The 27902-nt window shown below is 38.1% G+C and overlaps 3 protein-coding genes across 3 annotated transcripts in view; all 3 read right to left on the bottom strand.

The window, feature by feature from the left end:
- The window catches only part of LOC308621301 (titin), a 299757-nt gene that overhangs the window by 210553 nt on the left and 61302 nt on the right, over positions 1 to 27902 (bottom strand). Inside the window, exons 42-43 of the mRNA XM_081241746.1 lie at positions 20299 to 20487; positions 14749 to 14793 (exon numbers count right to left, since the gene is read on the bottom strand). Coding sequence (XP_081097872.1) covers positions 14749 to 14793; positions 20299 to 20487 — 234 coding nt within the window. The remainder of the gene's footprint in view (positions 1 to 14748; positions 14794 to 20298; positions 20488 to 27902) is intronic.
- LOC308621765 (titin-like) lies at positions 509 to 6723 on the bottom strand (the record flags this gene model as incomplete). Its single annotated transcript, XM_081242510.1, has 3 exons — positions 509 to 3282; positions 6566 to 6611; positions 6697 to 6723. The coding sequence occupies 3 exons, from the start codon at positions 6721 to 6723 to the stop codon at positions 509 to 511; spliced, it is 2847 nt and encodes a 948-aa protein (XP_081098636.1).
- Positions 7113 to 13571, bottom strand: LOC308621764 (uncharacterized protein; the record flags this gene model as incomplete). Its single annotated transcript, XM_081242509.1, has 1 exon — positions 7113 to 13571. One exon carries the CDS (start codon positions 13569 to 13571, stop codon positions 7113 to 7115), a length of 6459 nt encoding a protein of 2152 aa, XP_081098635.1.

The following is a 27902-nucleotide window of genomic DNA, read 5'->3' as shown; positions in this document are numbered from 1 at the left end:
ACATGCATAACAACAAGATATATTCTTTAAATAGACCGTGCTGACTAGGAACACTGCGAATAATGTGAAAAAACGTGATCTACTAAATAAAGTGATGAAGTGAAACAGTAGCAAAAAAGATAATCGAAACAAGAAACACAAATGGACAATTAATCATGGTTATTTTGAAGTTAAGGATGAGACTGGCGATTTCAGGGTAACTAGGTATTCACTGACAGCTTTATATTACATATCATTAAAGTATTTTCATATAGAAAGAGACTAAAAAGCATTTATCAGTATTATGAAATATATGAAAATACGTTTCATTTTAAAAATAAGTAGTAGTGTAGATATAACATACCACCCAGTAAGGCAGTAAGGGAAAAGGAGGAAAGTTAATAACCATGATTTTGTCTGTGATTTCATTCTTACTCTAAATAAACTGCATTCTGGCAATGGCAGAGATAAGTAAAAATTCAGTGAGGAAACCTAAATCATTACAACCCAGTGAATGTTAGAGCTTGATTCACTGAATCCTTAAAATCCAACCTCTTTTGACTACAGTGAGTTTTGCTGAAGTTGCTGCTTTTCCATCGTCATTCAAGGCCTCACACATATATTCCCCTTGATGTTCTTCTCTATTTACTTTGTCGATCACTAGCATATATGTCTTTTGATCTTGTAAACACTTGAACTTTTCATCAGAAGGTACCAGTTTACTCTCAAAATACCAATTCACCTCTTTGGCATTTGTTATGGATGACGTGAGGCTTACGGTGTCACCTTCCTTGGCAATCGTGTCCACCAAGGGCGTCTGTACATCAGGACCACCCTCTCTGAGGGAGCTACCTTCAGCCTCCCGTATCTCTAATGTACCAGCCTTCTCAGTACCACCTTCAGAGGATTTCTCTTTTTCCTCTGATGGTTTTGGTATCTCATCCAGTTTTTCATCAGAGACAGCAGTGGAAGCAGTTGTGGCACCCACGGCTTTGACCTGACTTTCCACCTTGAAATAACTTATCTCTTCCTTTAAGACAAGATATTTCGATTCAACCTCTGGTTCAGTGATTGCTTCAACCTTCTGTGGATTAGAAAAAGAATCCATTTCTTCCTGCAAGTCTATTGTGGCTCCTTTCTGAATTCCAGGTTCCTCAGCTGTTAAGATGTTCATTTCCTCACATATTATAGAGCACAAAGCCTCCTTAAGTTCAGTTTTCAAGTTAGCCATTTGAGGATCAATGCCTTCAATAGTGATGGTTAATTCTTCTGTTAGAGACTTCACTGAGGTAATAAAGTAGGTGCACATAATGCGGTTGGGCTCTTGGGTGAAGTCTATGGCCTTGACCTCTACCTGTTCAATGTTTCTTAACCATTCAGAGAAAAGACTCAGCTGCTCGCTGGCCACTGCTGCTTGCAAAGCCCTGCGGATCTGAGTTTTCAGGTTTAACCGCTGCTCTTCAGGAATACCAGAAAGCAAACTTTCCTTAGAAAGAAGGTCACTTCCCTGCACCTCCTGCACACCATTTATTGCCAGGGGCTCTTTTTTATACTCAGTGGTTTGGTTCGGGGGCATTGCCAAGCTGTCAGAACACTCTTCCTTAAGCAGTACCTGCTTTTCCTCAGCTGCTAATGGAAACCTTAAGGACTTGCCTTCCTCAATGCTGGCTGCGAAATCTTGTTTTGCACTGTCCAGTTGATCCACACTTTCCATTAAGATTTCACCTTCTGTGCACGTGTGTTCTGAAGGGACCCGGGAGATCATGATGTCAGGATCCTGGAAACTTTCCACGTGTCCCTCAGCTAAGCTCTGATTCAGGATGAGAGCACTTTGCGCCTCTTGCTTTTGAAGGATTACTCTTTGCTCTTTGTCCACTGCGGATACTATCTTTTCTTTTGGTAAAAGTACTTCCTCAGCCACAGAGGTTGGATATGAATGGGCTGGCGTTTCTTCTATTGATGACTGTGGATAACTCCCTTCAGGTTCAGCTAATAAAGTTTGCAGAGACTCAACTGTTAATGAACTAATTTCCTCTATGGACATGGCACTTGGGAAGATTTTTTCAGTATCTGATAGAACCACCTGTAATTCAGGCTCTTGATACATTAGAATATCTTCTTTGGGGAGGGTGTCCTGGGACTGGACAACCTGCAGCTGTACATTGGGAGGTGGTTCCTTGATAGGCTGGACATGAATAGTGTCACTGATGGGAAGAAGTTCACTGATGCTTTCAGGAGTGGGCATATCCTGCTCTAACATGACTGTGGATTGCAGTTGCTCAGCTATTAAAGTAACTTGACTGCTCAGTTCATTGGTTTTAACAATATGCTCATAAGAAAGCTGCTGTTTTCCTTCTGCAATTAAAGCAGCTTTCAAAATGGTGTCCTTTACAAGAGCTGCAGTTTCCTGTTCTGAGTCAAGTGCCTCAACTGCAGGGACCGTTAACGACGTCTGGAGAAAATCTTCAGGAGCCTCTGGCATGGACGTTGCTTTACAGGGGGCATCAGTCATCTGTGTGTCTTCCAGAAGCACGAGCAGCTCTGCGGCACAGGTGGATTCACCCCACACATTCTCCGCTTTACAGACATAGAAACCACTGTCTTCTTTCTGAGGGTCATTGACGATGAATGTCCCAGAACCATCAGGATTATGAATGATAGTGTAATAAACATTGGTGCAAAGCTGCTTGTTTTCTTTGAACCACAAAACAGTGGGTGCAGGCTCTCCAAGCACTGTGTACTCAAAGATGGCAGGGAGCCCCTGTGCACAGTGAACTGGTTTTAACTCCTTAAGGAAGTAAGGAGGACAAGGACCTTCGAGCTTTTCCAGAGATTTCTCTTCTGCTGATTCTGGTTCTTGGAGCCCCTCTCCTTTGGAATTTATTTTCAGATAGGCACTACATATTGCCTGTCCATATTCATTACTGGCAATACATGTATACTCTCCGTCATCCTCTAATTTGGTGAACAGAATGATCAAGCTGTGATCATTACCGTCAAAAACAAATTTGTAGTCAGCTGAAGGCATTAACATTACTCCATTAAAGAACCACTGAATTTGGGGCTTGGGAATACCAGTGACAGTAACAGACAACTTAGCCACATCCCCTACGCTTATTTCAGCATTTGACACTTCTTTGATGAAAACTGGGACACTGCCTTCCTTTTTGGAATCGAATTTAGTTGAATGAACTGGAGGTTCAGACAAAAGTTCAAGTGTTTCATTTCTATTAGATAACTGAAGGCCAGAGCTAGAGGTTTGAGGTCCTTCTTCCTCAGCAGACAGAAGAGAACTAGAAAACTCTGTATGGGGAAAAATGATTAATATTTTACTATCAATTTTACTTAAACAAACAAAGAAGTCGTCAAAGAATTATGCACCAGTTGATGGCCTTCTTCTGTTTTATTCCTGAAATCATTAGATGATCTTGAGATTAATTTATCAAAAGGCACATTTCTAAAATTTTAACCTTAGATTATTATAGGATTATAGATACTGTACTGATGCAACTTTCAGTCCATTTCATTTGTGTTAGAGTTTATAAATTTTAAAGATGTTCTTATGAGTTTTCCTTTGTGATACAGTCCTAATTCTAAAGTTTGAGAAACTGCTGGCTGGCTAAATATTGCTAATCAAAGAATTCAGGATCCAAATGTTTTTCTTTAAAACATAACTTTTAAATAAAAATTCCACTAAATATTAATTAAAAAAGAATTCAGGATCATTTAAATAAATTTCTAAAAAGATCCAGAATTGTTATTTACATTTAGAATTTTCTTGAGTTTAAGAGTGATCTTCATTGTCAAATTCAAGACTGTTTATTTTCAAAATAAAACATCTATGTTCTAGTTACTGCTTATAACTGTTTTCAGTTACTAGAAATGCAAGCCTTCCTTTGCCTGTGTAAATTGCCCTATTACTTCAACAAAGCTCTTATAATGAGGCTTATGTTAAGAAAATGGGAGAATCAGAAATGAGAGAAAACTCCAACATTAAAAATTTAATTATATTTTATTGCATGAGAAATACCTACACAGTATTATTGAACAGGAAAACGAACAGTGAATAACAGATACTCTTTAAACAGTATCATGGACAGGATGAAAGATGTAATTTGATAACAAGGAATTAGCTTTTCATTAAATCTATTAGGTAAATAGAACAGCTCTGTTAATAGTTTTATTACCTTACCTAGAGCAGTTTTACTATTGTATTAGTTTACTCTACTTGCATCACATGGAATAGTCTTATGCTTTAATTCAAATGTATAAGCAGTAAAAGGCAGGACTCCAGTATCTGTTGGCTTATATAAATATACTGGTAAAACTTACCTATAGCATGTAGCATACAAACTCAGTTATTATTATTTCAGTTAGTAAGCTGTAAAAACATTGATTAATTTCACATACCAAAGGTGACCACTTAACATTTAATCTATAATATATCACTCATGTCAGCTTTCCCTTTTCACTTGAACTCCCAAAATATCTGTAAAGGGAGTGAATGTCAGTATAGCGAAAATACCCCTACTCACTAACATGTTGAAATATTTTCAATTGTTTTTCCTTTCTTCTAAACATGGTATATTAACTATACGAAAGATACTAGATGAAATTCAAGAGTCCTGAAACATGAAAGGTGTAGTTAAAAATACGTGTAGTAATAGCAGCTAATAATTATGTCTAAACTCTACTATGCATAAAACGATGAATTCTTTATCCAGCATCAGAGAAATTCATATTTCAGGCTTTTAAGTTATATGCCATTGAGTCAGAAAATAAAAAATTCCATTTAATTATCTACAACAATTAATAAGTAAGCCAAGGGTGGGCAAGGCTTATTTTTCTTTATTCAGTCATTGTTATTCTGAATATCCTCAAGTGCAATGAATTTAAGACTAACAGAATTCTAATGAGCAAAATCAAATAAAGCCCACCTTTTTATAAGCATAAAAGTATAGTTTTCAGCCCTTACTGCCAATCCAATATGGCACTAAAACTTTTTTTTTCTTTTCTTTCTTTTTTTTTAAGAACAGGTTTGAACTATTGTTATGCTGTATGTTTGGGTAAAGTGTGCTTATCATGTTTGTCATGACCTGAATTTCTAATTTGTTTAAACATCCATTATGTGACTCAGAGTAGAATAAATCCTTAAGTCCCTAAACTATAGAATTAGTTTTATTTCAGGGATTTATGATGTGATATATTAGATATATATATTATATAATATATATATTATATTATATATAATAATATACATATAATATATAATATATATTATAATATATATTATGATGTGATATATTATAATGTGATATATAGATATACATCATATCTATAATTATTATCACAGATATTGTCTGCTCACTGGTTGAAACAGAAATGATTGTTCCACAATAGTGTATCTATCTTGATGAGTTATGGTGACTCAAAGAAAGCAAAGTGAATGTTCTTTGGGGGGTGGGGTGGGTGGGGTGTAAGCCTGACTGCTCTGTCTATATCCTACACATTCTCCCAGTTTCTTCTTTAATTTGAAAGGCTTTTAGGGAAGTCCCATTGTGGGAATAAAAAATTTGACAGAAGAAGCATAATAAACATGATTGGATATATGGATTCTCTTGAAAATTAAATTTAAATTAAATGATTCATGTTTTAGAATTAAAGTAAAATTAATGTATTTAATATGATCATGTTATGTAAAAATTGCTCAATGCAGGGGAGAAAATAGCCATTAGGTGACAGTAATTTACATAGTTGGAGGAAGAGAAGTCTTACAATCAAATTACTATATTCTATTATTCCTCTTGTCATCTGTTGCAAAACTAAAATGTATTCCGAATTATATTAAGAAAAGTTACCACTGGGATGACACAGAATCATAGTTCAACAATCACCTCTGTGGTCTTTTGGTCTAACCCTTCGTTTTCAGGTAAGAAAAAACTAAGTTTCCTTATGTTTATTACAGCTTATATGAGAAGATCTAGTTCACAGTGGCACATAGGTACGTTAAGGATTTTGTGAATTTACTATAATTATAATTTTGAAAAACAAAAACAGCCACTTTAGAAACATATATGTTTATACATCTTAAATTTGAATGCTTATTAATTTCTAGTTTTAAAAATAAAATTCAAAGAAAATGACAGGAAAGCTAATTATCTTGTTACTTGTATATAATCTGAAATACAAATTACCATATTGCTTCAATACTAGAGATGTCCCACCTTCTTTTTCTAAATTTTAAAGATTCTGAAATTGTACTGCAGCTTAAAATTTATATATAAATGTAATATACTAGTTTCTTGTCCCATCCCCAGTCCAGTATCAAATTAGTGCTGCATTTTACACCTAACGCTATCTCAGAAATTGAGAAAATGAGGTAGTTCCAAAAGTGGAAAGATATTTATTTGCATATTCTGCAAATGTCTAGGTGAACTCTACCCACGAAGAGAGCACCATTGGTCCCTTCAAAAGCAGCAAGAGTTAAAACACTTAAGAAGAGGGATATTAATAATGAAAATATTTTTTAAAGAGCTAAAAATAAATATGAAGATTGCAAGGTAAGACAGATTATAGGGTTAGTTACCAATTGGGCAAAGCTGGTTTCTGTTGCTGCTTGGTTTGTTCGAAGTCTGAGTAAATAAGCATGTATTTGGGTGCAAAAGAGTTATCGTTTCCAAAATGACTTATACTCAGGGCAGAGAGATTTTACCTTACCAATTTGTCTGTGTGGTCATCTGACATGGTCTTCCATTTTACATTTTACTTGACATACAGAGTTTATCTGCTAAAAGAGAATGCATTCTGCTGAAGGACTTTATGGAGTAGAAGGAGAATAAAGTAGAAGTACCAACGATTAGGTAGCCAAGGAGATGTTTAATAGTGTTTGATGATTCACAGCAGAATTGACACAGGTGATAATTCCACAGTTTAGATAATAGAATACTTACATGTATTACAAACATGAGATTTCCACATAGAGAAACGGTTTTCCCTGGGGTTTTTCAATGTAATGTGTTCAAATAGAGTAGACGTATTTGGAGATTTATTAGAACTATATAATTTGGAAAGTGTGAAAGCATTCAAGTGAGTTCTCATCATTATGGGGGCACTAACACATCACATGAGGAGCTTTAAATTAGGGTAAGCACTGCACAGGCCTCAGCCATGCCCGATTTGTTCGTAGCTACACACCTGTACTCACCTTCGTCCTCCTTCACTAAGCTTGTTATGAACAGGTTGTGGAACCCTATGCCACTTTCCTCGGCACTGAACCTTGTTCCTTGCACCAATCTCCCATCTTTGTACCAGTAAACCGTGGGCCTCGGAGAGCCACGGACTAAACACTGGAAATAAGCTGCTGTACCTAACGGTGCAGAGCAGTCAGAAATACCTTTGATAAACCTGGGAGGCCCCTCCTCCACCTGAAATTCAAAAAAGCTGTCTGAATATCTGTTCCTTAAGACTAATTCTTCCTTCACACTGCTCAATGTCACTTTACTTTTCTTTGACAGCAGAGCCAACATTTCGGAGTCTCCCATGGTGAGGCATCCCCGACAGATAGCCTCCCCTACATAATTCACAGCTCTGCACCGGTACGTTGCGCTATCGGAAAGACAGACGTTGCGAATCTTAAGGGCGTGACTTCCCTTCTCCTCACTAATCACGTATTTAGCATCATCTGGCTCAATACACATATATTCTTTATACCATTTCACTTCAGGAGTTGGGATGCCGATGACTGAACATTTGAACACAGCGTCTGAGTTTTCTGGAATTCTAAAATCACAAATAGGCGTTATAAAGCGAGGAGGCATTTCAAATACTTCTAAGTCAATTTTTAAATCTTTGTCTTCTCCCTCCCTTGAAGCCATACTTGGATCTGCTAAATTCAATGGGAGAACATCCAGACTCACCACCATGCTTTTATGATCAGGAGTAAATTCAGGAACTGTGACTATTTTCACTTGCTTCTCAAATTCTTTAACATCTTTTTCACTTAATTCAACTTCCAGGACAATTTCTTGAGGAGAAGGGGTTCTTGATGACCCAGTGTTTTCCAAATCGAACTCCATGACATGCTGATGTGTTACTGGAGGTGGGAGGGCCACTGCTCTCTCTTTTGGGGGCACAATGTCTACATGTGCAAAGCTCTTTGCTTCCCCTATGATGTTTACAGCATGGCACATGTACTCACCTCCCTCTCCTTTTTGAATGTTAGCGATTTCCAAAGAACACACATTACCCACCCTTTCTATTTTGATTCTTTCATCTGGCTCTAGCAAAGATTTATTTCGATACCATTTCACACCAGGAACTGGAAGGCCCTCAACTTCAACAATGAAGCCCAAGGTTGTGTTTTCATAGATCTTCCTTTTGGTCAGAGGCTCAATAAAAGATGGAGGCATTTCATTGTCTTTTGGTTCAATGGCTTCATTGGGCGTGCCAAAGGAATCAGAACGCCATAATTCATAAGCTGAGCTTCTCTCTTCTGTAGGTGTGTTGAAATGCTCACTTGATGGACTGTCCTCCCTTTCTAGTTTTGATGGGCACCTTTTAAAGATCCCAGTGGGGTTTGGTCCTCCAGTAGGAATAGAATATCTTTCAACTGTTTCTCCTCCTAAAGGTGTAGAATATCTCTCTAGTGTCTCCCCTGAGGGCGTGGAATACCTCTCTAAGGTCTCTCCAGGAGGTGTGGAATATCTCTCCAGGGTGTCTCCTGGGGGTGTGGAGTATCTCTCCAGGGTCTCTCCTGGAGGTGTGGAGTATCTCTCCAGGGTCTCTCCAGGGGGTGTGGAGTATCTCTCCAGGGTCTCTCCTGGAGGTGTGGAGTATCTCTCCAGGGTCTCTCCTGGAGGTGTGGAGTATCTCTCCAGGGTCTCTCCAGGGGATGTGGAACACCTTTCTGCTACCTTGCCTTCGGAAGGTGTTGAGTACCTTTCAGTAGCTTCCTCTAAAGGTGTGGTCCTTTCAATAGTCTTACCTCCTAAATTTGTTGAGGATTTTTTAGCTGTGTCTATAGGAGGAAGATACAAATCAGGAGACTTTGGAGTTTCAAAATGTTCAACAGAGGATGGTGGGGTATAAAACTGATCTAGCTCAGAGAGTGCTTCACTGCTTGTACTTCCCACATCAATTGAAATATCAGATTCAGGAGAAAATGGGCGTCCCAGTGATTCCTGTTGTTGGTTGTAGTACTCATACACAGTGCTGAAAGTTACTTCTTCGACCTCCATTGATGTGACTGATTCACTCTGGACAAGATCTGCCTTGTGCTTGGTGTCTGCAGTCTCAGGAACGTCACACTTTCCAGCAGCCAGTAAGTACTGTGTTAGGGAGGTCTCACATTCCATTACCTCCGTTGTGTGTGCCTCATCCAACTTAGGAGGGTTTTCAGAAAAACAAGTTTCTGTCTTTTCTCTTTCAGTACTAGAGAAAGAAGTTTCATTCTGAACTTGAATTTCTTCATAACATTTTTCTTTTCCAGGAGCATCCACTTTCTCACTCATTTGTTCATTTGGATTCCGTTGTTCCTCAGTCATCAAGAATGGAAAGTGCTGACTTAGGGAAATTTTTCTGCGGCACGTGTCTGCTTCCTGAACATCACTTATGTGGTCTCCCAAAATTCCAGCAGCATATCCCTGTGTCCCTCCATCTTGCTTTTGAAATGATGCCAACCCTGGTTCCAAACTATGTTCCTCCTCCTTTTTACAAACCTCTATAAGCTTTTCCTCACTTGCTTTTTTCACATGCGAAATGAAACTCCTATCCCCATTTTTCTCAGAAATATCAGTTTTTCCTACATCTGTGGATGAGGTTGAAAGTAGCGCACACGATTCACTATGGATCTCTTCAGAAATAGTTTTAAGAGAAATATCAGTATTTACAATTTCTAAATTTTGTTCCTGCATATGTTTTTCCAGATAAGAGGCATTTTCATCACTACCACTTTTCTCCCTCACAGTCCTATCTAAAAACTCCTTACTGGAAGAAATCTCTGGATTGGTAAATATGTTACTTTGTGCGCTTTGAGAGGTATTCTGTGTATCAGATTGTAATGTTTCAGTGCTAGGAACTTCCTCTTTATATGGTGTTTCCTGCTGTTGCCTAGTTTCTTGCTCTTGAAACTCCTCAGCTGCGTCTCCTAAATGAGAATACATTTGTTTTAGATCAAATACAATGCTCTCAGCCTCGGTTGTTTCAGAAGCAGGATGCTGGGTTTGAAAATAAGCTTCTTCTGATTGATCACTATCTAGTCTAACTTCTTGAAATTTTACATCCGCATTTTCTATTTGAGCATGAAATTGCTTTAGGTCAAATGTAATAGGTGCTTCATGTTCAGTCCTTTCAGAAACTGCAGATTGATCTATAAGACCTACTTCCTTTTGTTGTTCCCTCTCTTGTAATTCAAATACCTTATGAGTTTGAGAAGAAAGCAGCTTTAAATTCATTACAATGCTAGATGAATCTTGTTCAGTGTTTGGAGGCATTTCCTCTGCCTGATACATATTTGTGTTTAGGTTACTTGATCTTGATTTTCTTTGCTTTAAGGGAAAGTCTTTGTCATCAAGCTTCTTTTGAGGAGGATTCACAAATGATTTCTTGGTAGGTCTCTTTTCTAGAACGCCTTTTTCTATGTGTTGTAACTTTTCAAATGCAATGATTCTATGCCTCACCTTTTTTCCTGGGTAGTATCTCCCTTCACCAAAGGGTTCTTCGTATACAATGATGGACGATTCTTTTGTATTGTAACCATCAGAAGTTCTCTCAGAGTGGATATTTGATAAATAGTCACTTCGGGCATATTCTTGCACGTTTTCCCTTTCTGGTCCACCAAGTTTCTCCAAATCATTTCTTACTTCTTTCCTAATTTTAACTTCACTGAAATCATCAACAAATGGATAGACAGTCCCCTCTGCTTGGTGTAGCTTTGATTTTTCATTTACATGTTCCTCTTTCTCTTCATCCTGACATTGTATGAGTTCAGCTCGGAGAGGCTTGTTGATTGTTATGGATCTAGAAGCACCGTGCATAAATATGGGCAGTTTTTCTCTAGAAGATGTGCAAGAAACCTGGCTTTTCTGGTCTATCTGTTCAACTGTCTCAAGGCTTTGAAAATATTCTCCTATAGAATATTCTTTTATATTGGATTGGGGAGTAGAAGGACTGGCTGGATAATCATAAAAGTGTGCCCTTACAGATTCTCCCTGAATGTGTTGATCTTTGGAATATTTGGCATAAATTCCACCCATATTTTCTAATTGACTATATTCCCTGTGAGTGACAGGTTCCACTGTTAGATCTGAAACACTCTCAACCATTCCTGAACTGTTTTCAGCAACACATTCATATTTTCCAGAATCTTGAGAATTAACATCATTAATGTATAACCTGTGGCTACAATTAACTTCTTCAAACTGGAACTTCTGGTTCTGCTTTAAAAGGACTCCATTGTGGAACCATGTCACAGCTGGTTTAGGCTCACCAGACAGTGAACATTCAAGGACTATGGAATCCCCTTCTCTACAACTGGCATGCTTTGGCATTTCTTGTAACACTTCTGGCGGCTCATTAGTAATATCAGATGAAAATATAAATTTGTGCTTTGGTGACCGAGTAGCCTCATCTTGAGGTGTTGCTTTAGGCTCCAACTCCTCCAGTTGAAACAACTCTCTTGACTCTTTATCCTGTTCTGGGGTAGGAGTAGCTGCCGTTATCTGAATTTCTACAGGAAAGGAAAGCAGTTCTATGTCTGCAGAGGGAGGAACTGGTGGGTTAGCTTTTAACATATGGAGACTTGTTTGGCCTTCTTGTCTCAGAGATGGAGGAATGCCTTTTGCTTGGTCAAACACCAATGTCAGCTCCTCTTCCTCATCAGTGTAGTCATGCAACACTGGGACCCTATGTGCTTCGACATCATGCCTTTGTTTTGACTTCACTTTAAGTACACCAGTTGTTTTTACTGTTCCGTATTGGTTAAACAGCACACAGGTAATGAAACCTTCATTTTGAGGATGGACAGAAGAAAAGGTTAACGTTGAATAGTTTTTGAAGGTCTGAGTGATAAAGCCTCGATTACGTGGGATTGGTATATCATTGTTATACCATGTCACTATGGGTTGAGGATATCCTTGAAAATGACACACAAATTCACAGCTATCACCTTCATAAACTTCTTGAGGTTCAATTTCTTGAAGAAATGAAGGTGGGCAACGTTGTGGATGTTTCTGGAAAGAATTTTCAAAAAATCTTGTGGTTTTTTCTTCCTGTTCAGTTTTGAATTCATCGACTTTTGTGGAAGTGGAGTGTTGAAATTCTCTCAAATCATCTTTTCTTATTCTGTCAATATCTAATGCTTCACTTTCTTGAATATTTACAACTGCACCAAAAGATTCACTGGTGTATGGTATAGTAACTTGAGACACCTTTTCAGGGGTCTCATATATTTCCTCATTCTTACTTACATTTATGATATCTTTAGATGACTCTACAATTTCCGTTTGGGTCATAAGTTTCTCAAGTTGTTCTCTTGCTTGGATATTCTCATTTACTAGAATCCTACCATATAAATGGTCCCTTGATAGACTTTCTCTTAGGAATGCCTCTTGGCTCATTCTCATTTCAGTCTGGAGAATTTCCTCATCAACAGTAGTTTGAAAGCTTGTGGGAGGTTCTCCAGATTCTACATTTTGATCCATTAGATTAGGAAGGACCTGTGGATCTTGGACAATACCCTCAGTTGAATTATCTACCTTATCCCTATTGTCAGCTAGATCAGATACAGACCTGCTTTTTATTTCCTCTCGAGAGAACAGAACGTCTTTATCACTGTCTTCACTTCTCAAAGTTCTTGAACTTATTTCAGATGACATATCTAACAAAGATAATTTCTTTTTCTCCATTAACATTTTTCTAGCCTCCCGTAAATGCTGCAACTTCATTTTGGTCTCTTCATCCAGGAAACTTTCACCAAAATTAAGCCATCCCCTTGTGTCAGATTTACTTTCTAAATATTCTTCATCATACATTAAATCTGTTTTCCTGCCAGGACTTACTGTTTTAAAATGTATAGTTCGCATGATTCCCTGTTGTTCCGCGTCCTGTTTCTTGTTAAAGGGAGAGCCAGTAAACCTCAGGTCAACCTTTAATCTATCTTCTCTCCTTTCAACTAAAGCCTCCATATTTCCATGTGTCTGTTCTGCCCTTTTCAGAAATTCTAAATATTTCTCATCTTGCCCTTTTTCAATAACAACCAACGATGCAGTTGATTCAGCAGACCCTTCACTATTAATTGCTAATAATCTATAACTTCCAGTATCTCTGTCTTGGACCCTTTTAACCTCTAAGCTGGAAGAGTGATGATGTAAATCACTCTTTGTTTTTATAACCCGTCGAAGACCTGTTGGGATAGGTCGATTGTTATGAAACCAAGTCATTTCTGGAGTTGGACAGGCAATTAATCTACATGTAAAAACAACAGGTTCACCCTCAAAAACATATTTAAACATAAGCTTTTGGGTAAAAGAAGGCTTGAAATATTTGGGCCAGGAGCTTGTAGATGATATTCTACTTGCATATCTTTTAGCAGCCATGGAGCTGTGGTCTATGTCTTCAGAATCTGAGAAGGCAACACGGGTATCTCTTTCTGAATGTCCAGATGCTTCCTCAGAGAACAATTCTGAAAAAAAGTTCAATTATAAAGCATTTTACTATTTTCCATAGTATTTGAAAAAGTTGAAAATAAATGAAATTGCAAAATAGGAAATGAAATAAAGTGCATGCTACAGATTCTCACAAATCCATAAAAAATTTCACTCACCATATTTGTTCGAATAAACGCAACACCATGCTCTGTTTAAAAGATTCTGACACGAAAATCGTTCGTTGTCTGGTCTTTTCTTCAAACTGCTGAAATTTCTTCTTGAACAAGCAAAAATGCATTTCAAAATAACATGTTCCTGTGCATATTTGTTCTGAGAGCAGGAAAACTGTCCTTTTGACGGCTAAGAGGAAAATCTTACCTGACTTGCAGAGAGTGGAATAAACGCCCTTTCTGATCCTTTTGATTATAGATTAAATTATTGTATTTTTGGAGAATTAACTATTTAAGATATATATACGAGAACTATAACCATAAATGATTAGCTAAAATAAAATAAAATGAGAAGGCGTTTATTCGAACTAATACAGCCATAAAGTCACGATGTTATGCAAAGAAAAGCAGGCAATAAGGATCACATAAGGCAGCTATCTGCAAGCCAGTGTAAGAGACATATCAATGTTAAAATGATGTATGTGCATGAAGTGTAAACCAGAATGGGAATGTAACATTTTCACACACCCTAAATAAAAAAGCGTCTCAATGATAATTCATTCATGATGTTGCATTCTGAGAATGACAGCTAGGTTATTGTCTATTGTTCAATTTAATTCACTGTGATTTTGAAAACAAACTTCTAGTTCATGATTTCATGCATTAAGATGACAACCTTTTCTAATACACGCTTTTGAAAATGGCTGCAAACATGAAGTTGATTATGGCTGATAAATTTTAAATATAAGATTTTAAATTACCATAAAACAAATTACTGTGAAATGCATGTAACTATCAGCATACTAAACCAGGCATGCAACACAGTAATATATACTGTAGGAGATATATTTGTACATCTATGACATTTTTCTCAATACTACTAACAGAAGGCAGCTCAAGGATTCTATTAATCCTTCAGAATTTCTACTTAAATCTCACATTCAATATAACCATACCTTTCATCTCCATCTCAATCTGCTCATGCAACATTGATTCAGGAGCTAGAATGCAAAAACAAGAGATTTTCATGATTAATTCCATGTACTTTCTGCCTCAATTTATGATTCATACAATTACAATTTTCTCTTTACTATAATAGAAAACTACATCCCCCAAATGCACCCCCCAAAATCCATGCCAAACAAATCAATGAACTGATAAAGTACATGACAATGATGAAAGATTTTAAAACATTTTTATTTTAGGTTCTCTATGAAATTTCCACTTTTAGTTCCACAATTCCCCATGCCTTTTACATGCACTGAGAAAAGCAATCCACAAACAAAAGGAATATTTCTTTTTTAATGTCTTGTTGACTGATTACTTGCTAGGAGATGAAATCACATTTAGAAGGAACATGCATTTTCTAACTTGCCACTTTAAACTGAGGGCCATTCTCAGCTTTCCCTGCAGAATTAAGAGTTTTCTGCTAGTAAATACTCCTTTGATTTGAACCACCTTTAAAACATCATGCGAAGTCCAATTATATGTTAAAGAGCAGAACAAAGAGCCCTCAACTTAAAATTACTTTTATTACATAAGGAAAAGTCACAGCCTTTAGACACAATCATCTCTGGGTGGCTTCGGAGAAAGCAGGTGCTCAGGTAACACTCTCATTCTCCCATCTGCGTGACACAAATCAGTGTGCTTGCCGCCCTGGCTTCTCAGTTCCTTGTGGTCTTTGGCATGAAGTTACTGACAAACTTGATGTTTTCTTTGATGATGCTCTCTTTACTTCATGGGTTGTTTTAATTTGGGACTCTTTGAGTGTTTTAATATTTTTAGTGTCTGAACCAAGGGTAATTTTGGTAAGTGCTCTGGTTTGCGATTCTTTTGCTAGGTAAGAATAAAGTTTGGAAAAGGAATAAATTAGTTGTGTTTGTAAAACACATGTGGAATTTAGAGAAGATGGAATGTCATTAGGATGAGAGGGAAAGCAGCACATTAGTCCCCAAACTAGGATATATCTATGCTTACTATGCACATAAGAACTCTACTCAAACAGACTTACGGGGGTTCACATTCCTACCTGATTTTCATGGATAACTAGCCTATGTAAAATTATTAGGCCCAAATCGAAGAGGAACAGATAAAGACTGGCCTATATTAGATAATCAGATAACTGTGCCTGATCCTTCACTCTTCAAACTCTGAAAAGTGGCTTCTCTTTTAACTTTCTTAAGTAAGGCAGCCTGGACTTCCCAAGGGAAAAAAAAATGCTCACGCACCAAGAACATTTTAATAATATAATTGTTGGAACTGAGTGAACTGGAAATCCTGAGGCAAAAATGTCCAGCTCAAATCCACCCTGGGAACATGATGATGAAGCACTGTCCTAGGGCACTAGGTTCTTTAGGAAGCGAGTTGAAAGACCTACATTTCTCCCACCTCCACAACACACCACCTCCCAATTATCTTGCTGCGGAAACCATCACAGTTGTCACCTACGTGACTTGTAGACAACGCCTCCAGATAGATAGTTTCTTGTGTGATTACTGTGCTAGCCAGCAGCTATGGTGAAACTGAGGGTCAACTTTCTGGATGGTGGAATTTTCTACCTAATTTGCATAATTAGACCTCAGTTCTTGAGCTAGTCCTTTCTTAGGCTTTGAAAATTAATCAGAAATAGCTATAGACCAAAATGTCAGATTAAGAAAAAACAAATCCTCCTTTTGGTGAGTGAGGATTGCAGATACATTAAGTGAATTAATGAATCTATCTCAAAATTCAGTGCAGAGATGGCTGTGCACACAGCACTGTATTGCCCCCATTTATCTCTGACGCCTCAACAATAACATGGCCAGATCAGGGAAGAGCTAGAGGCCGCAGCTCTCCATAGACCCTTGGAGATGCCTAAACTTCTTCCACCAGTTTTCCTCCATGGGATTCAGTGAAGGTTCTTTGCTGCAGACACACAGCACAGGCTTCTAGTACCTGAAGAATACTTTTCTCATTTTATTAGCATCCAAAAAGAAAGTCCAGGGAGGGAAGGAAGAAGTTATCCTTTGCCCAGACAAATACATTTGTGCCCCTTCTAGACACAGTGGTGAATCAAGCACAATAACAACAAAAATAATGATCTTGCTGTGAGATAATTCTACAATTCTGGGAGGATCTGAGACTATAAAGCAGCAGCATTTATTGAGAAATATCTAAAGACTACTAATTTTGGTCCAGACAGTGCCAGGCACAATAATAAATACTCAATAAACACTTGATGAACTCTAACATCTGAACTTTCTTTGGTACACTTCCTAGGTGGCACATTTGGTAAATATTAGAAAAAAGAGCACATATGAAACAAACCTTAACTTCGTGAACTCAGATTTGAAAGTTAAACTTCCTTGAATCTAGACTGGAAAGTTACATGTTCTTTTTTTTTTTTTTTTTTTTTTTTTTTTTTTTTCTTTTTGCAGTATGCGGGCCTCTCACTGTTGTGGCCTCTCCCGTTGCGGAGCACAGGCTCCGGATGCGCAGGCCCAGCGGCCATGGCTCACGGGCCCAGCCGCTCCGCGGCATATGGGATCCTCCCAGACCGGGGCACGAACCCGTATCCCCTGCATCGGCAGGCGGACTCTCAACCACTGCGCCACCAGGGAGGCCCAAGTTACATGTTCTTAAGTTTGGCCAATGACTTGGCTGACTTTCATAAGTCATTTATGAATACAGTGCTAATTTAAGGGTATCCTATTTAATATATTCACTGATTCAATCTGCATGATGGAAAAGCTGCATAAAGCGATGAGGATGAAATGAAGCAAGTCAGAGCTAAATATCAAATAACCACCTTCTACTCTTAGTACTGCTGATGTTGTCTTCTCTCCGTACTCATTGTGTACAACGCAGCTGTACAATCCTTGGTCTACCAGCTGAACATTAAATATGGTAAGTAACTGAGTATTGCCATTTTGTGACTGCTTCACTCTCTTAGATTCCTCTATCTTTACACCTTCATGAGTCCAGGTTACGTCAACGGAAGGTTCTTCTAAAACACAGAGGAATTGAGCCATGTCGCCGCACTTTACAGAGAGGTCCTGAAGATATAGGAGAATCCTTGGTGCTTCATCCATTGGCTCTTCAGCACATTTCTCAGATAACTCAGTGCTTTCTGCAATTTGTGAAAGGGATGCAGTACGGTGCAACTCTACATCTCGAATGGATGCAGCTGTGTGGGTGGAACTTTGAGATACACCTTCAAAAACCTGAAATTCGTATTCATATGATGATCCTTGAAATGACTTAATATCGCTTTGGGATATTTTGCTCTCCTGCTTTGTGAAACAGGAATCTGCCACTGCCTGGGACTTGGTGGACTCTCTCACATTTTCCCCAGAACTTTGCCTAGCTAGGGCTTGCACTGTATGATCAAGTGACAAGAAAAAGAAAAGAATATTAGGATCTAAGCTTTGTCACCTGGCTAGGTTAGTAACATAACATGGCATGGAAGATGAAGATGAAAGACGTCACTGTTACTTGGAAGCAGCATGCCAGATGCAGTGTGCTCCAGGGTGTCAGGGTCACACAAAAGAAAATTCATTCCCAGTGATCCAGTGATGGACGGATGATGAAGGCTCATGCGGATGCCATACAGTATCTGCTTCCTTCTTTTTGTTGTCATTGCAGCTATCCAGAATGACATAGCCGCTCCCTCTTTTTTTCTGACTCTATTCGGGATATCATTTGTCCTCCCTCCACCATATACTTTATCAAAAATAGGTAGCAAATAAATCATTAATGATGCAATGATGAGATGTTGTTTAGAAAAGTAAAAATGTCAAGCAAAGTTGATGCCTAACCAAATAATAACTAGTGTAATGCCCAGAACACATACTTCAGTGAGATTTAAAGTACACTGATTAAACTATAATTGAGGACTTAGGGGCACCTGGGTGTTACTTTGTTAATAAATTATGCACCGACCACAATATGCACCAAGACACACAGCAGAGACTCATTAGTAACAGTGGGAGTAGGAGGGATGCAGCAGATCAAAGTCTTTGAAGCAAGCCAGGCTTTCTTTACCTTTTGGAGTCACTGTGAGTATAGCTGCGCAAATGGCTTCCCCAGCACTATTGGCTGCTTTGCAAGAGTACTGCCCGGCATGCTCTGAGTAAGCGTCAACTATAAGCATTAAAGCAATGCCTGTGGACTCCTCAAAATGGAAAACTACATCTTTTGTTGGTAGGATTGGTTGCTGGTTATGCAACCACTGGATTTCTGGCTTGGGAATGCCAGAAACCCTGGCATGGAATCTGACTGTCTCCCCGCTGTGCACCCTGAGGCTTGATAGAGGCTGGATGAAGATGGGCTTTTGGCCAAGGGGCTCCTTCTTAAATGAAACTGATGAAGAGACATGCCATTGAGAGTCTGATGTAACTTCTTCAAGTTTGCTAAATCCTGAAAAGAAGCATGCCAACTTTTAATGTCTTACCCTGCACTGAAACCAGAACTTACTGGGAGTTGTCTACAGATCTGTTGTAAATTTCAATGGTGAACTAGAATCCAGACCAATCCTGATGCCTTGTCAACGTATGTCACTACATACACACATTGATTCAAAGTCACACAAGTTTCCTTCCATTTTCCAGACAAACATGCTGAGACATAACTAGTCTAAGGAACTTCACTACATTGTGCATGAAGGCAGTCATGGAGTATGCAATTAAGTTTAGGTATTCTTGTTTTCTATTGTGATTTTTTTCCCTCTGGTTGTCAAACCAGCTTTTCTTTTTTGTAAACCACATACGTTGATTATTAAGAAAACCTCTGGTTATAGTAAGTGTTTAAAATCAAGGAAAAAAGCAAAAGTTGCCCTAACTCTTTATGTATTTGTATATGCTTAATATTACAGAGACTAATTTAGCTCAGGAAAAACAGCCTGATTCTATAAAAATACTATCTCATTTTGAATCAAAGTGCTCCCCACCCCGATACCGAGGAAGTGTTTCTGATTGCAGCTGAAGAGCCCCAAGTAACAGAGATGTTAAACCATCTTACAGTGGAGCCCCTCAACCCTCAGGCATTCTTTGAATGCCGGTAAACACATCCAGCTGGTGTACAGACCTGAAATCACTCACTGTAGCTTCTGTGAAATCAGAATTGTGTCAGTACAATGGTCGGATGGTAACACTCTTAGATTTAAAGACATTTTTTTTTCAGAATTTGCATCCTAGCCAGATGAGAAAACAAATCTATCTAATTCTTTAGCATATTTCTCCCCATTCTGATGCATGCTGATCAGGAAGCATGAAAGCTGATGATGAGAGCAACACATTACAAAATTCTATGGAGACAAAGCAGGGCAAAATAAAAATGATGGTTTGTGATTCATAATGAGAAGGGGTAACTGAAAAGCGAGAACATCACATATAACATGGAAACAATTAGTCACATTAAGAGAATGGTAGGACCAACGATGATTTACGTGAAATCCTCAGTGATTTGTTACTGACATTGTGAGATTAGATCTATATTTAAATGTGGTTCGTAAAGTTGTTTTACTGTACCTTCCAGTCTCAAAGTGGCTGTGCTTGATACTTGACCTATAGCATTACTAGCAACAAAAGTATAAATTCCTTCATCTTCTGGAAAAGCTTCAGCAATTTCCAGTTGGTAAGTGTCTTCAAATTGAGTCATTTTAAAGAACCGAGATGGCTTGATTTTCTTGTCTTTGTTGTACCAAGACACTTTTAGATCTGTAACATGAAAGGAAAAGGATCTTTAAATCACTGGAACAAGTGGATATTTTTATTTACCCGCAAACACAATATTGACTATATTAGTGACTAATTTTATATTTATCTAAATAACATTATACTTTTCTTTTGGGCATGCCACATCTGATCTTATATAATTTCTTTTCATTTTTAAGAAGGAAACATGATTCTAGAAAAATCCAGCTTATAGATGGGTTATAATGTTTGAAATTTTACAATTTTAGTTATATTCTTTTTTACCATTTGCATGTCATGCTATGGAAGCAAAGATGAGGTTTTGACATATTCAGTCAAATGAGAAAAAGACTGTCCTGAGAAACAGTCATCATAAAGGGTTTGATCTGAGATTGTGGTTACCCACTGAGACAGGAAGTGAGGAAAATCTGCACTCTGGTTAGGCAGAAAGACCCATCAAAAACAGACCTGAGAAGATGAACATTCCACAAAGTCTAAAAGAGACACCCTTAAAGGATGAAGAAAAAAATCTCTATTATTTTGTTACTAGTAGACAAGCATTGGAAGGTCTCAGCACAACAGAAAGTTTTTAAAATGGAAAGAGTCATGGAATTTGGGCATCCTAGATATATTTGGCTTTTTTCAAAGTAGGAGTAATAATAAATAATAATAAAACTAGCGAGTAGGAAGAAAGATGGCAGAGTAGAAGAAGGTGCTCTCACTCCCTCTTGTGAGAACAACAGAATTACAAATAGCTGCTGGACAATCATTGACAGAAAGACACTGGAACCCACCAGAAAAGATACCCCACATCCAAAGACAAAGGAGAAGCCGCAGTGAGATGGTAGGAGGGGCGCAATCACAGTAAAATCAAATCCCATAACTGCTGGGTGGATGACTCACAGACTGGAGAACACTTATACCACAGAAGTCCACCCACTGAAGTGAAGGTTCTGAGCCCCACGTCAGGCTTCCCAACCTGGGGGTCCAGCAATGGGAGGAGGAATTCCTAGAGAATCAGACTTTGAAGCCTAATGGGATTTGAATGCAGGACTTCGACAGGACTGGGGGAAACAGAGACTCCACTCTTGGAGGCACACACAAAGTAGTGTGTGCATCGGGACCCAGGGGAAGGAGCAGTGACCCCAGGGGAGACTGAACCAGACCTACCTTCTAGTATTGGAAGGTCTCCTGCAGAGGCGGGGGGTGGCTGTGGGTCACCGTGGGGACAAGGATCCTGGCAGCAGAAGTTCTGGGAAGTACTCCTTGGCGTGAGCCCTCCCAGAGTCTGTCATTAGCCCCACCAAAGAGCCCAGGTAGCCTCCAGTGTTGGGTTGCCTAAGGCCAAACAACCAACAGGGAGGGAACCCAGCCCTACCCATCAGCAGTCAAGTGGATTAAAGTTCTACTGAGCTCTGCCCACCAGAGCAACAGTCAGCTCTACCCACCACCAGTCCCTCCCATCAGAAAACTTACACAAGCCTCTTAGATGGCCTCATCCACCAGAGGGCAGACAGCAGAAGCAAGAAGAACTACAATCCTGCAGCCTGTGGAACAAAAACCACATTCATAGAAAGATAGACAAGATGAAAAGGCAGAGGGCTATTTACCAGATGAAGAAACAAGATAAAACCCCAGAAAAACAACTAAATGAAGTGGAGATAGGCAACCTTCCAGAAAAAGAATTCAGAATAATGATAGCAAAGATGATCCAGGACCTCGGAAAAAGAATGGAGGCAAAGATCGAGAAGATGCAAGAAATGCTTAACAAAGACCTAGAAGAATTAAAGAACAAACAAACAGAGATGAACAATACAATAACTGAAATGAAAACTACACTAGAAGGAATCAGGAGCAGAATAACTGAGGCAGAAGAATGCATAAGTGACCTGGAAGACAGAATAGTGGAATTCATTGCTGTAGAAAAGAACAAAGAAAAAAAAAGAATGAAAAGAAGTGAAGACAGCCTAAGAGACCACTGGTACAACATTAAATGGAACAACATTCGTATTATAGGGGTCCCAGAAGGAGAAGAAAGAGAGAAAAGACCAGAGAAAATACTTGAAGAGATTATAGTCAAAAACTTCCCTACCATGGGAAAGGAAATAGCCACCCAAGTCCAGGAAGGGCAGTGAGTCCCATACAGGATAAACCCAAGGAGAAACACGCCAAGACACATAGTAATGAAATTGGCAAAAAATAAAGACAAAGAAAAATTATTAAAAGCAGCAAGGGAAAAACGACAACATACAAGGGAACTCCCATAAGGTTAACAGCTGATTTCTGAGCACAAACTCTACAAGCCAGAAGGGAGTGGCATGAATATTTAAAGTGATGAAAGGGAAGAACCTACAACCAAGATTACTTTACCCAGCAAGGATCTCATTCAGATTCAATGGAGAAATCAAAAACTTTACAGACAAGCAAAAGCTAAGAGAATTCAGCGCCACCAAACCAGCTCTACAACAAATGCTAAAGGAACTTCTCTAACTGGGGCACACACGAAAAGGAAAGGACCTACAAAAACAAACCCAATAGAAATCAAAAGAATCAAACCCAATCCAAAGCAAACCCAATGGAAATCAAAAGAAAGCTGGAGTAGCAATACTCATATCAGATAAAATAGACTTTAAAATAAAGAATGTTACAAGAGACAAGGAAGGACACTACATAATGATCAAGGGATCAGTCCAAGAAGAAGATGTAACAATTATAAATATATACGCACCCAACACAGGAGCACCTCAATACATAAGGCAACTGCTAACAGCTATAAAAGAGGAAATCGACAGTAACACAGTAATAGTGGGGGACTTTAACACCTCACTTACACCAATGGACAGATCATCCAAAATGAAAATAAATAAGGAAACAGAAGCTTTAAATGACACAATAGACCAGATAGATTTAATTGATATTTATAGGATATTCCATCCAAAAACAGCAGATTACACTTTCTTCTCAAGTGTGCATGGAACATTCTCCAGGATAGATCACATCTTGGGTCACAAATCAAGCCTCAGTAAATTTAAGAAAATAGAAATCATATGAAGCATCTTTTCTGACCACAACGCTATGAGATTAGAAATGAATTAGAGGGAATAAAACGTAAAAAACACAAACACATGGAGGTTAAACAATATTTTACTAAATAACCAAGAGATCACTGAAGAAATCAAAGAGGAAATCAAAAAATACCTAGAGACAAATGACAATGAAAACAAGATGATCAAAAACCTATGGGATGCAGCAAAAGCAGTTCTAAGAGGGAAGTTTATAGCTATACAAGCCTACCTCAAGAAACAAGAAAAATCTCAAATAAACAATCTAAACTTACACCTAAAGGAACTAGAGAAAGAAGAACAAACAAAACCCAAAGTTAGCAGAAGGAAAGAAATCATAAAGATCAGAGCAAAAATAAATGAAATAGAAACAAAGAAAACAATAACAAAGATCAATAAAACTAAAAGCTAGTTCTTTGAGAAGATAAACAAAATTGATAAACCAGTAGCCAGACTCATCAAGAAGAAGAGAGGACTCAAATCTATAAAATTAGAAATGAAAAAGGAGACGTTACAACAGACACCACAGAAATACAAAGCATCCTAAGAGACTACTACAAGCATCTGTATGCCAATAAAATGGACAACCTGGAAGAAGTGGACAAATTCTTAGAAAGGTATAACCTTCCAAGACTGAACTAGGAAAAATAGAAAATATGAACAGACCAATCACAAGTAATGAAATTGAAACTGTGATTAAAATTTTCCAACAAACAAAAGTCCAGGACCAGATGGCTTCACAGGCGAATTCTATCAAGCATTTAGAGAAGAGCTAACACCCATCCTTCTCAAACTCTTCCAAAATTTGCAGAGGAAGGAACACTCCCAAACTCATTCTATGAGGCCACCATCACCCTGATACCAAAATCCGACAAAGATACTACAAAAAAAGAACATTACAGACCAATATCACTGATGAATATAGATGCAAAAATCCTCAACAAAATTCTAGCAAACAGAATCCAATGACACATTAAAAGGAGCATACACCATGATCAAGTGGGATTTATCCCAGGGATGCAAGGATTCTTCAATATACGTAAATCAATCAATGTGATACACCATAATAACAAATTGAAGGAGAAACACCATATGATCATTTCAATAGATGCAGAAAAAGCTTCTGACAAAATTCAATACCTATTTATGATAAAAACTCTCCAGAAAGTGGGCATAGAGGGAACCTACCTCAACATAATAAAGGCCATATATGACAAACCCACAGCAAACATCATTCTCAATGGTGAAAAACTGAAAGCATTTCCTCTAAGATCAGGAACAAGACAAGGATGTCCACTCTCACCACTATTATTCGACATAGTTTTGGAAGTCCTAGCCACGGCAATCAGAGAAGAAAAAGAAATAAAAGGAATACAAATTGGAAAAGAAGAAGTAAAACTGTCACTGTTTGCAGATTACATGATACTATACATAGAGAATCCTAAAAATGCCACCAGAAAACTACTAGAGCTAATCAATGAATTTGGTAAAGTTGCAGGATACAAAATTAATGCACAGAAATCTCTTGCATTCCTATACACTAATGATGAAAAATCTGAAAGAGAAATTAAGGAAACACTCCCATTCACCATTGGAACAAAAAGAATAAAATACCTAGGAATAAACCTACCTAGGGAGACAAAAGACCTGTATGCAGAAAACTATAAGACACTGATGAAGGAAATTAAAGATGATACCGACAGATGGAGAGATATACCATGTTCTTGGATTGGAAGAATCAATATTGTGAAAATGACTCTACTACCCAAAGCAATCTACAGATTCAATGCAATAGCTATCAAATTACCAATGGCATTTTTTACGGAACTAGAACAAAAAATCTTAAAATTTGTATGGAGACACAAAAGACCCCGAATAGCCAAAGCAGGCTTGAGGGAAAAAAACGGAGCTGGAGGAATCAGACTCCCTGACTTCAGACTATACTACAAAGCTACAGTAATCAAGACAATATGGTACTGGCACAAAAACAGAAACATAGATCAATGGAACAAGATAGAAAGCCCATAGATAAACCCACGCACCTATGGTCAACTAATCTATGACAAAGGAGGCAAGGATATGCAATGGAGAAAAGACGGTCTCTTCAATATGTGGTTCTGGGAAAACTGGACAGCTACATGTAAAAGAATGAAATTAGAACACTCCCTCACACCATACACAAAAATAAACTCAAAATGGATTCAAAACCTAAATGTAAGACTGGACACTATAATACTCTTAGAGGAAAACATGGGAAGGACACTCTTTGACATAAATCACAACAAGATCTTTTTTGATCCACCTCCTAGAGTAATAGAAATAAAAACAAAAATAAACAAATGGGACCTCATGAAACTTAAAAGCTTTTGCACAGCAAAGGAAACCATAAACAAGATGAAAAGAGAACCCTCAGAATGGGAGAAAATATTTGCAAGTGAATTAACGGACAAAGGATTAAACTCCAAGATATATCAACAGCTCATGCAGCTCAATATTAAAGAAACAAACAACCCAATACAAAAATGGGTAGAAGATCTAAATAGACATTTCTCCAAAGAAGACATACAGATGGCCAAGAAGCACATGAAAAGCTGCTCAACATCACTAATTATTAGAGAAATGCAAATCAAAACTACAATGAGGTATCACCTCACACCTGTCAGAATGGCCATCATCAGAAAATCTACAAACAACAAATGCTGGAGTGGGTGTGGAGAAAAGGGAACCCTCTTGTACTGTTGGTGGGAATGTAAATTGATACAACCACTATGGAGAACAGTATGGAGGTTCCTTAAAAAACTAAAAATAGAATTACCATATGATCCAGCAACCCCACTACTGGGCATATACCCAAGAAAACCATAGTTCAAAAAGACGCATTCACTGCAGCACTATTTACAATAGCCAGGTCATGGAAGCAACCTAAATGCACATCAACAGATGAATGGATAAAGAAGTTGTGGTACATATATACAATGGAATATTACTCAGCCATAAAAAGGAATGAAATTGGGTCATTTGTTGAGACATGGATGGATCTAGAGACTGTCATACAGAGTGAAGTAAGTCAGAAAGAGAAAAACAAATATCGTATATTAACGCATGTATGTGGAACCTAGAAAAATGGTACAGATCAACTTGTTTGCAGGGCAGAAGTTGAGACACAGATGTAAAGAACAAACGTATGGACACCAAGGGGGGAAAGCCGCAGGGGGTGGGGATGGTGGTGTGCTGAATTGGACGATTGGGATTGACATGTATATACTGATGTGCATAAAATTGATGACTAAGAAGAACCTGCTGTATAAAAAAATAAATAAAATTTAAAAAAATAAAACTAGCTATTTCCTCACAAGGATTTGAACCATCTTAAAATGATAGAAAATAAAAACCCCAGATCAAGGATAAATATTACTATGTTGTTACAGTTTAAGATAATGTGCACTTCAAAAAATATTATACTGCCACTAAAGCAATAGCCCTGTAAGTCAAGCGTGGATTCAAATTTAGTTACTTGTTTCAAAAGCCAAAAATCAGAAGCCATCTTGTTTTTGGAATGTGGTCACTATATTACTTCCTTATCTCAAAACCACCCATGGGGATCTTCTAATAGTCCAATCCTCTAGTATTTGTTTGCACTGTTGCAAAAATATTGGTTTATGAATATTCCCCTGCTTCCTACTAGGGTAGTTGTTATAAACTACAAGTTCCCCTTTTAAAGAAATAAATCTTTTTACTTCCTTAGGTAGCAAGGTAAGGTAGGAAATGCAATCCTGAGACTACAATTTACCAGCTGTGTGACCTTAGACATGTCAGTTAATCTCTGGACCAGTCTTCTCATTTGTAAAATAAGATGCATAATAATTCATGGGCTATTCATGGGCTATAAAATTGCTTTGTGAATTCAATGACATACACAGGGGAAAGGGCTTTATAAACAACAGGCCCAAGTCAGTCATTAAAGCGAGAATGTCTAACATCACAAGGGATCGGCAATAACTTACCTAATAAACAGGGCCATAGGATATACAAGTAATACCATCATCACATGGGATGTAAAAGTCATCCTACAAATACTTGGTTTGTTTGTTTAAACATCAATGGAAAGGGAAGGATGGAGAGTTTGGCACTCTCTCTCCCTCACAAGGTTCCCTGCTTATTCTGCCTGACAACTTCTTCCTCTGGTGAATTGAGTGAAGCAGGAGGACAGGCATGAATTGCCAATAATAAATGAGCTAAAGGGCAAGACCTGTCTTGGTAATGGACTTGGTACTTCTGACTGGGCTGCCACTCTCTGCGTCAGTCACTGGCCTCTCATGGCTTCTGTGAGGCCACCCCACTGCCCCAGTTCCTCACCCCCACCACTCCACTGTATTT

Source organism: Mesoplodon bidens, assembly GCF_964165515.1.
Source record: "Mesoplodon bidens genome assembly, chromosome: 8".
Taxonomy (NCBI): domain Eukaryota; kingdom Metazoa; phylum Chordata; class Mammalia; order Artiodactyla; family Ziphiidae; genus Mesoplodon; species Mesoplodon bidens.
This window is presented reverse-complemented; position numbering and strand designations above follow the sequence as displayed.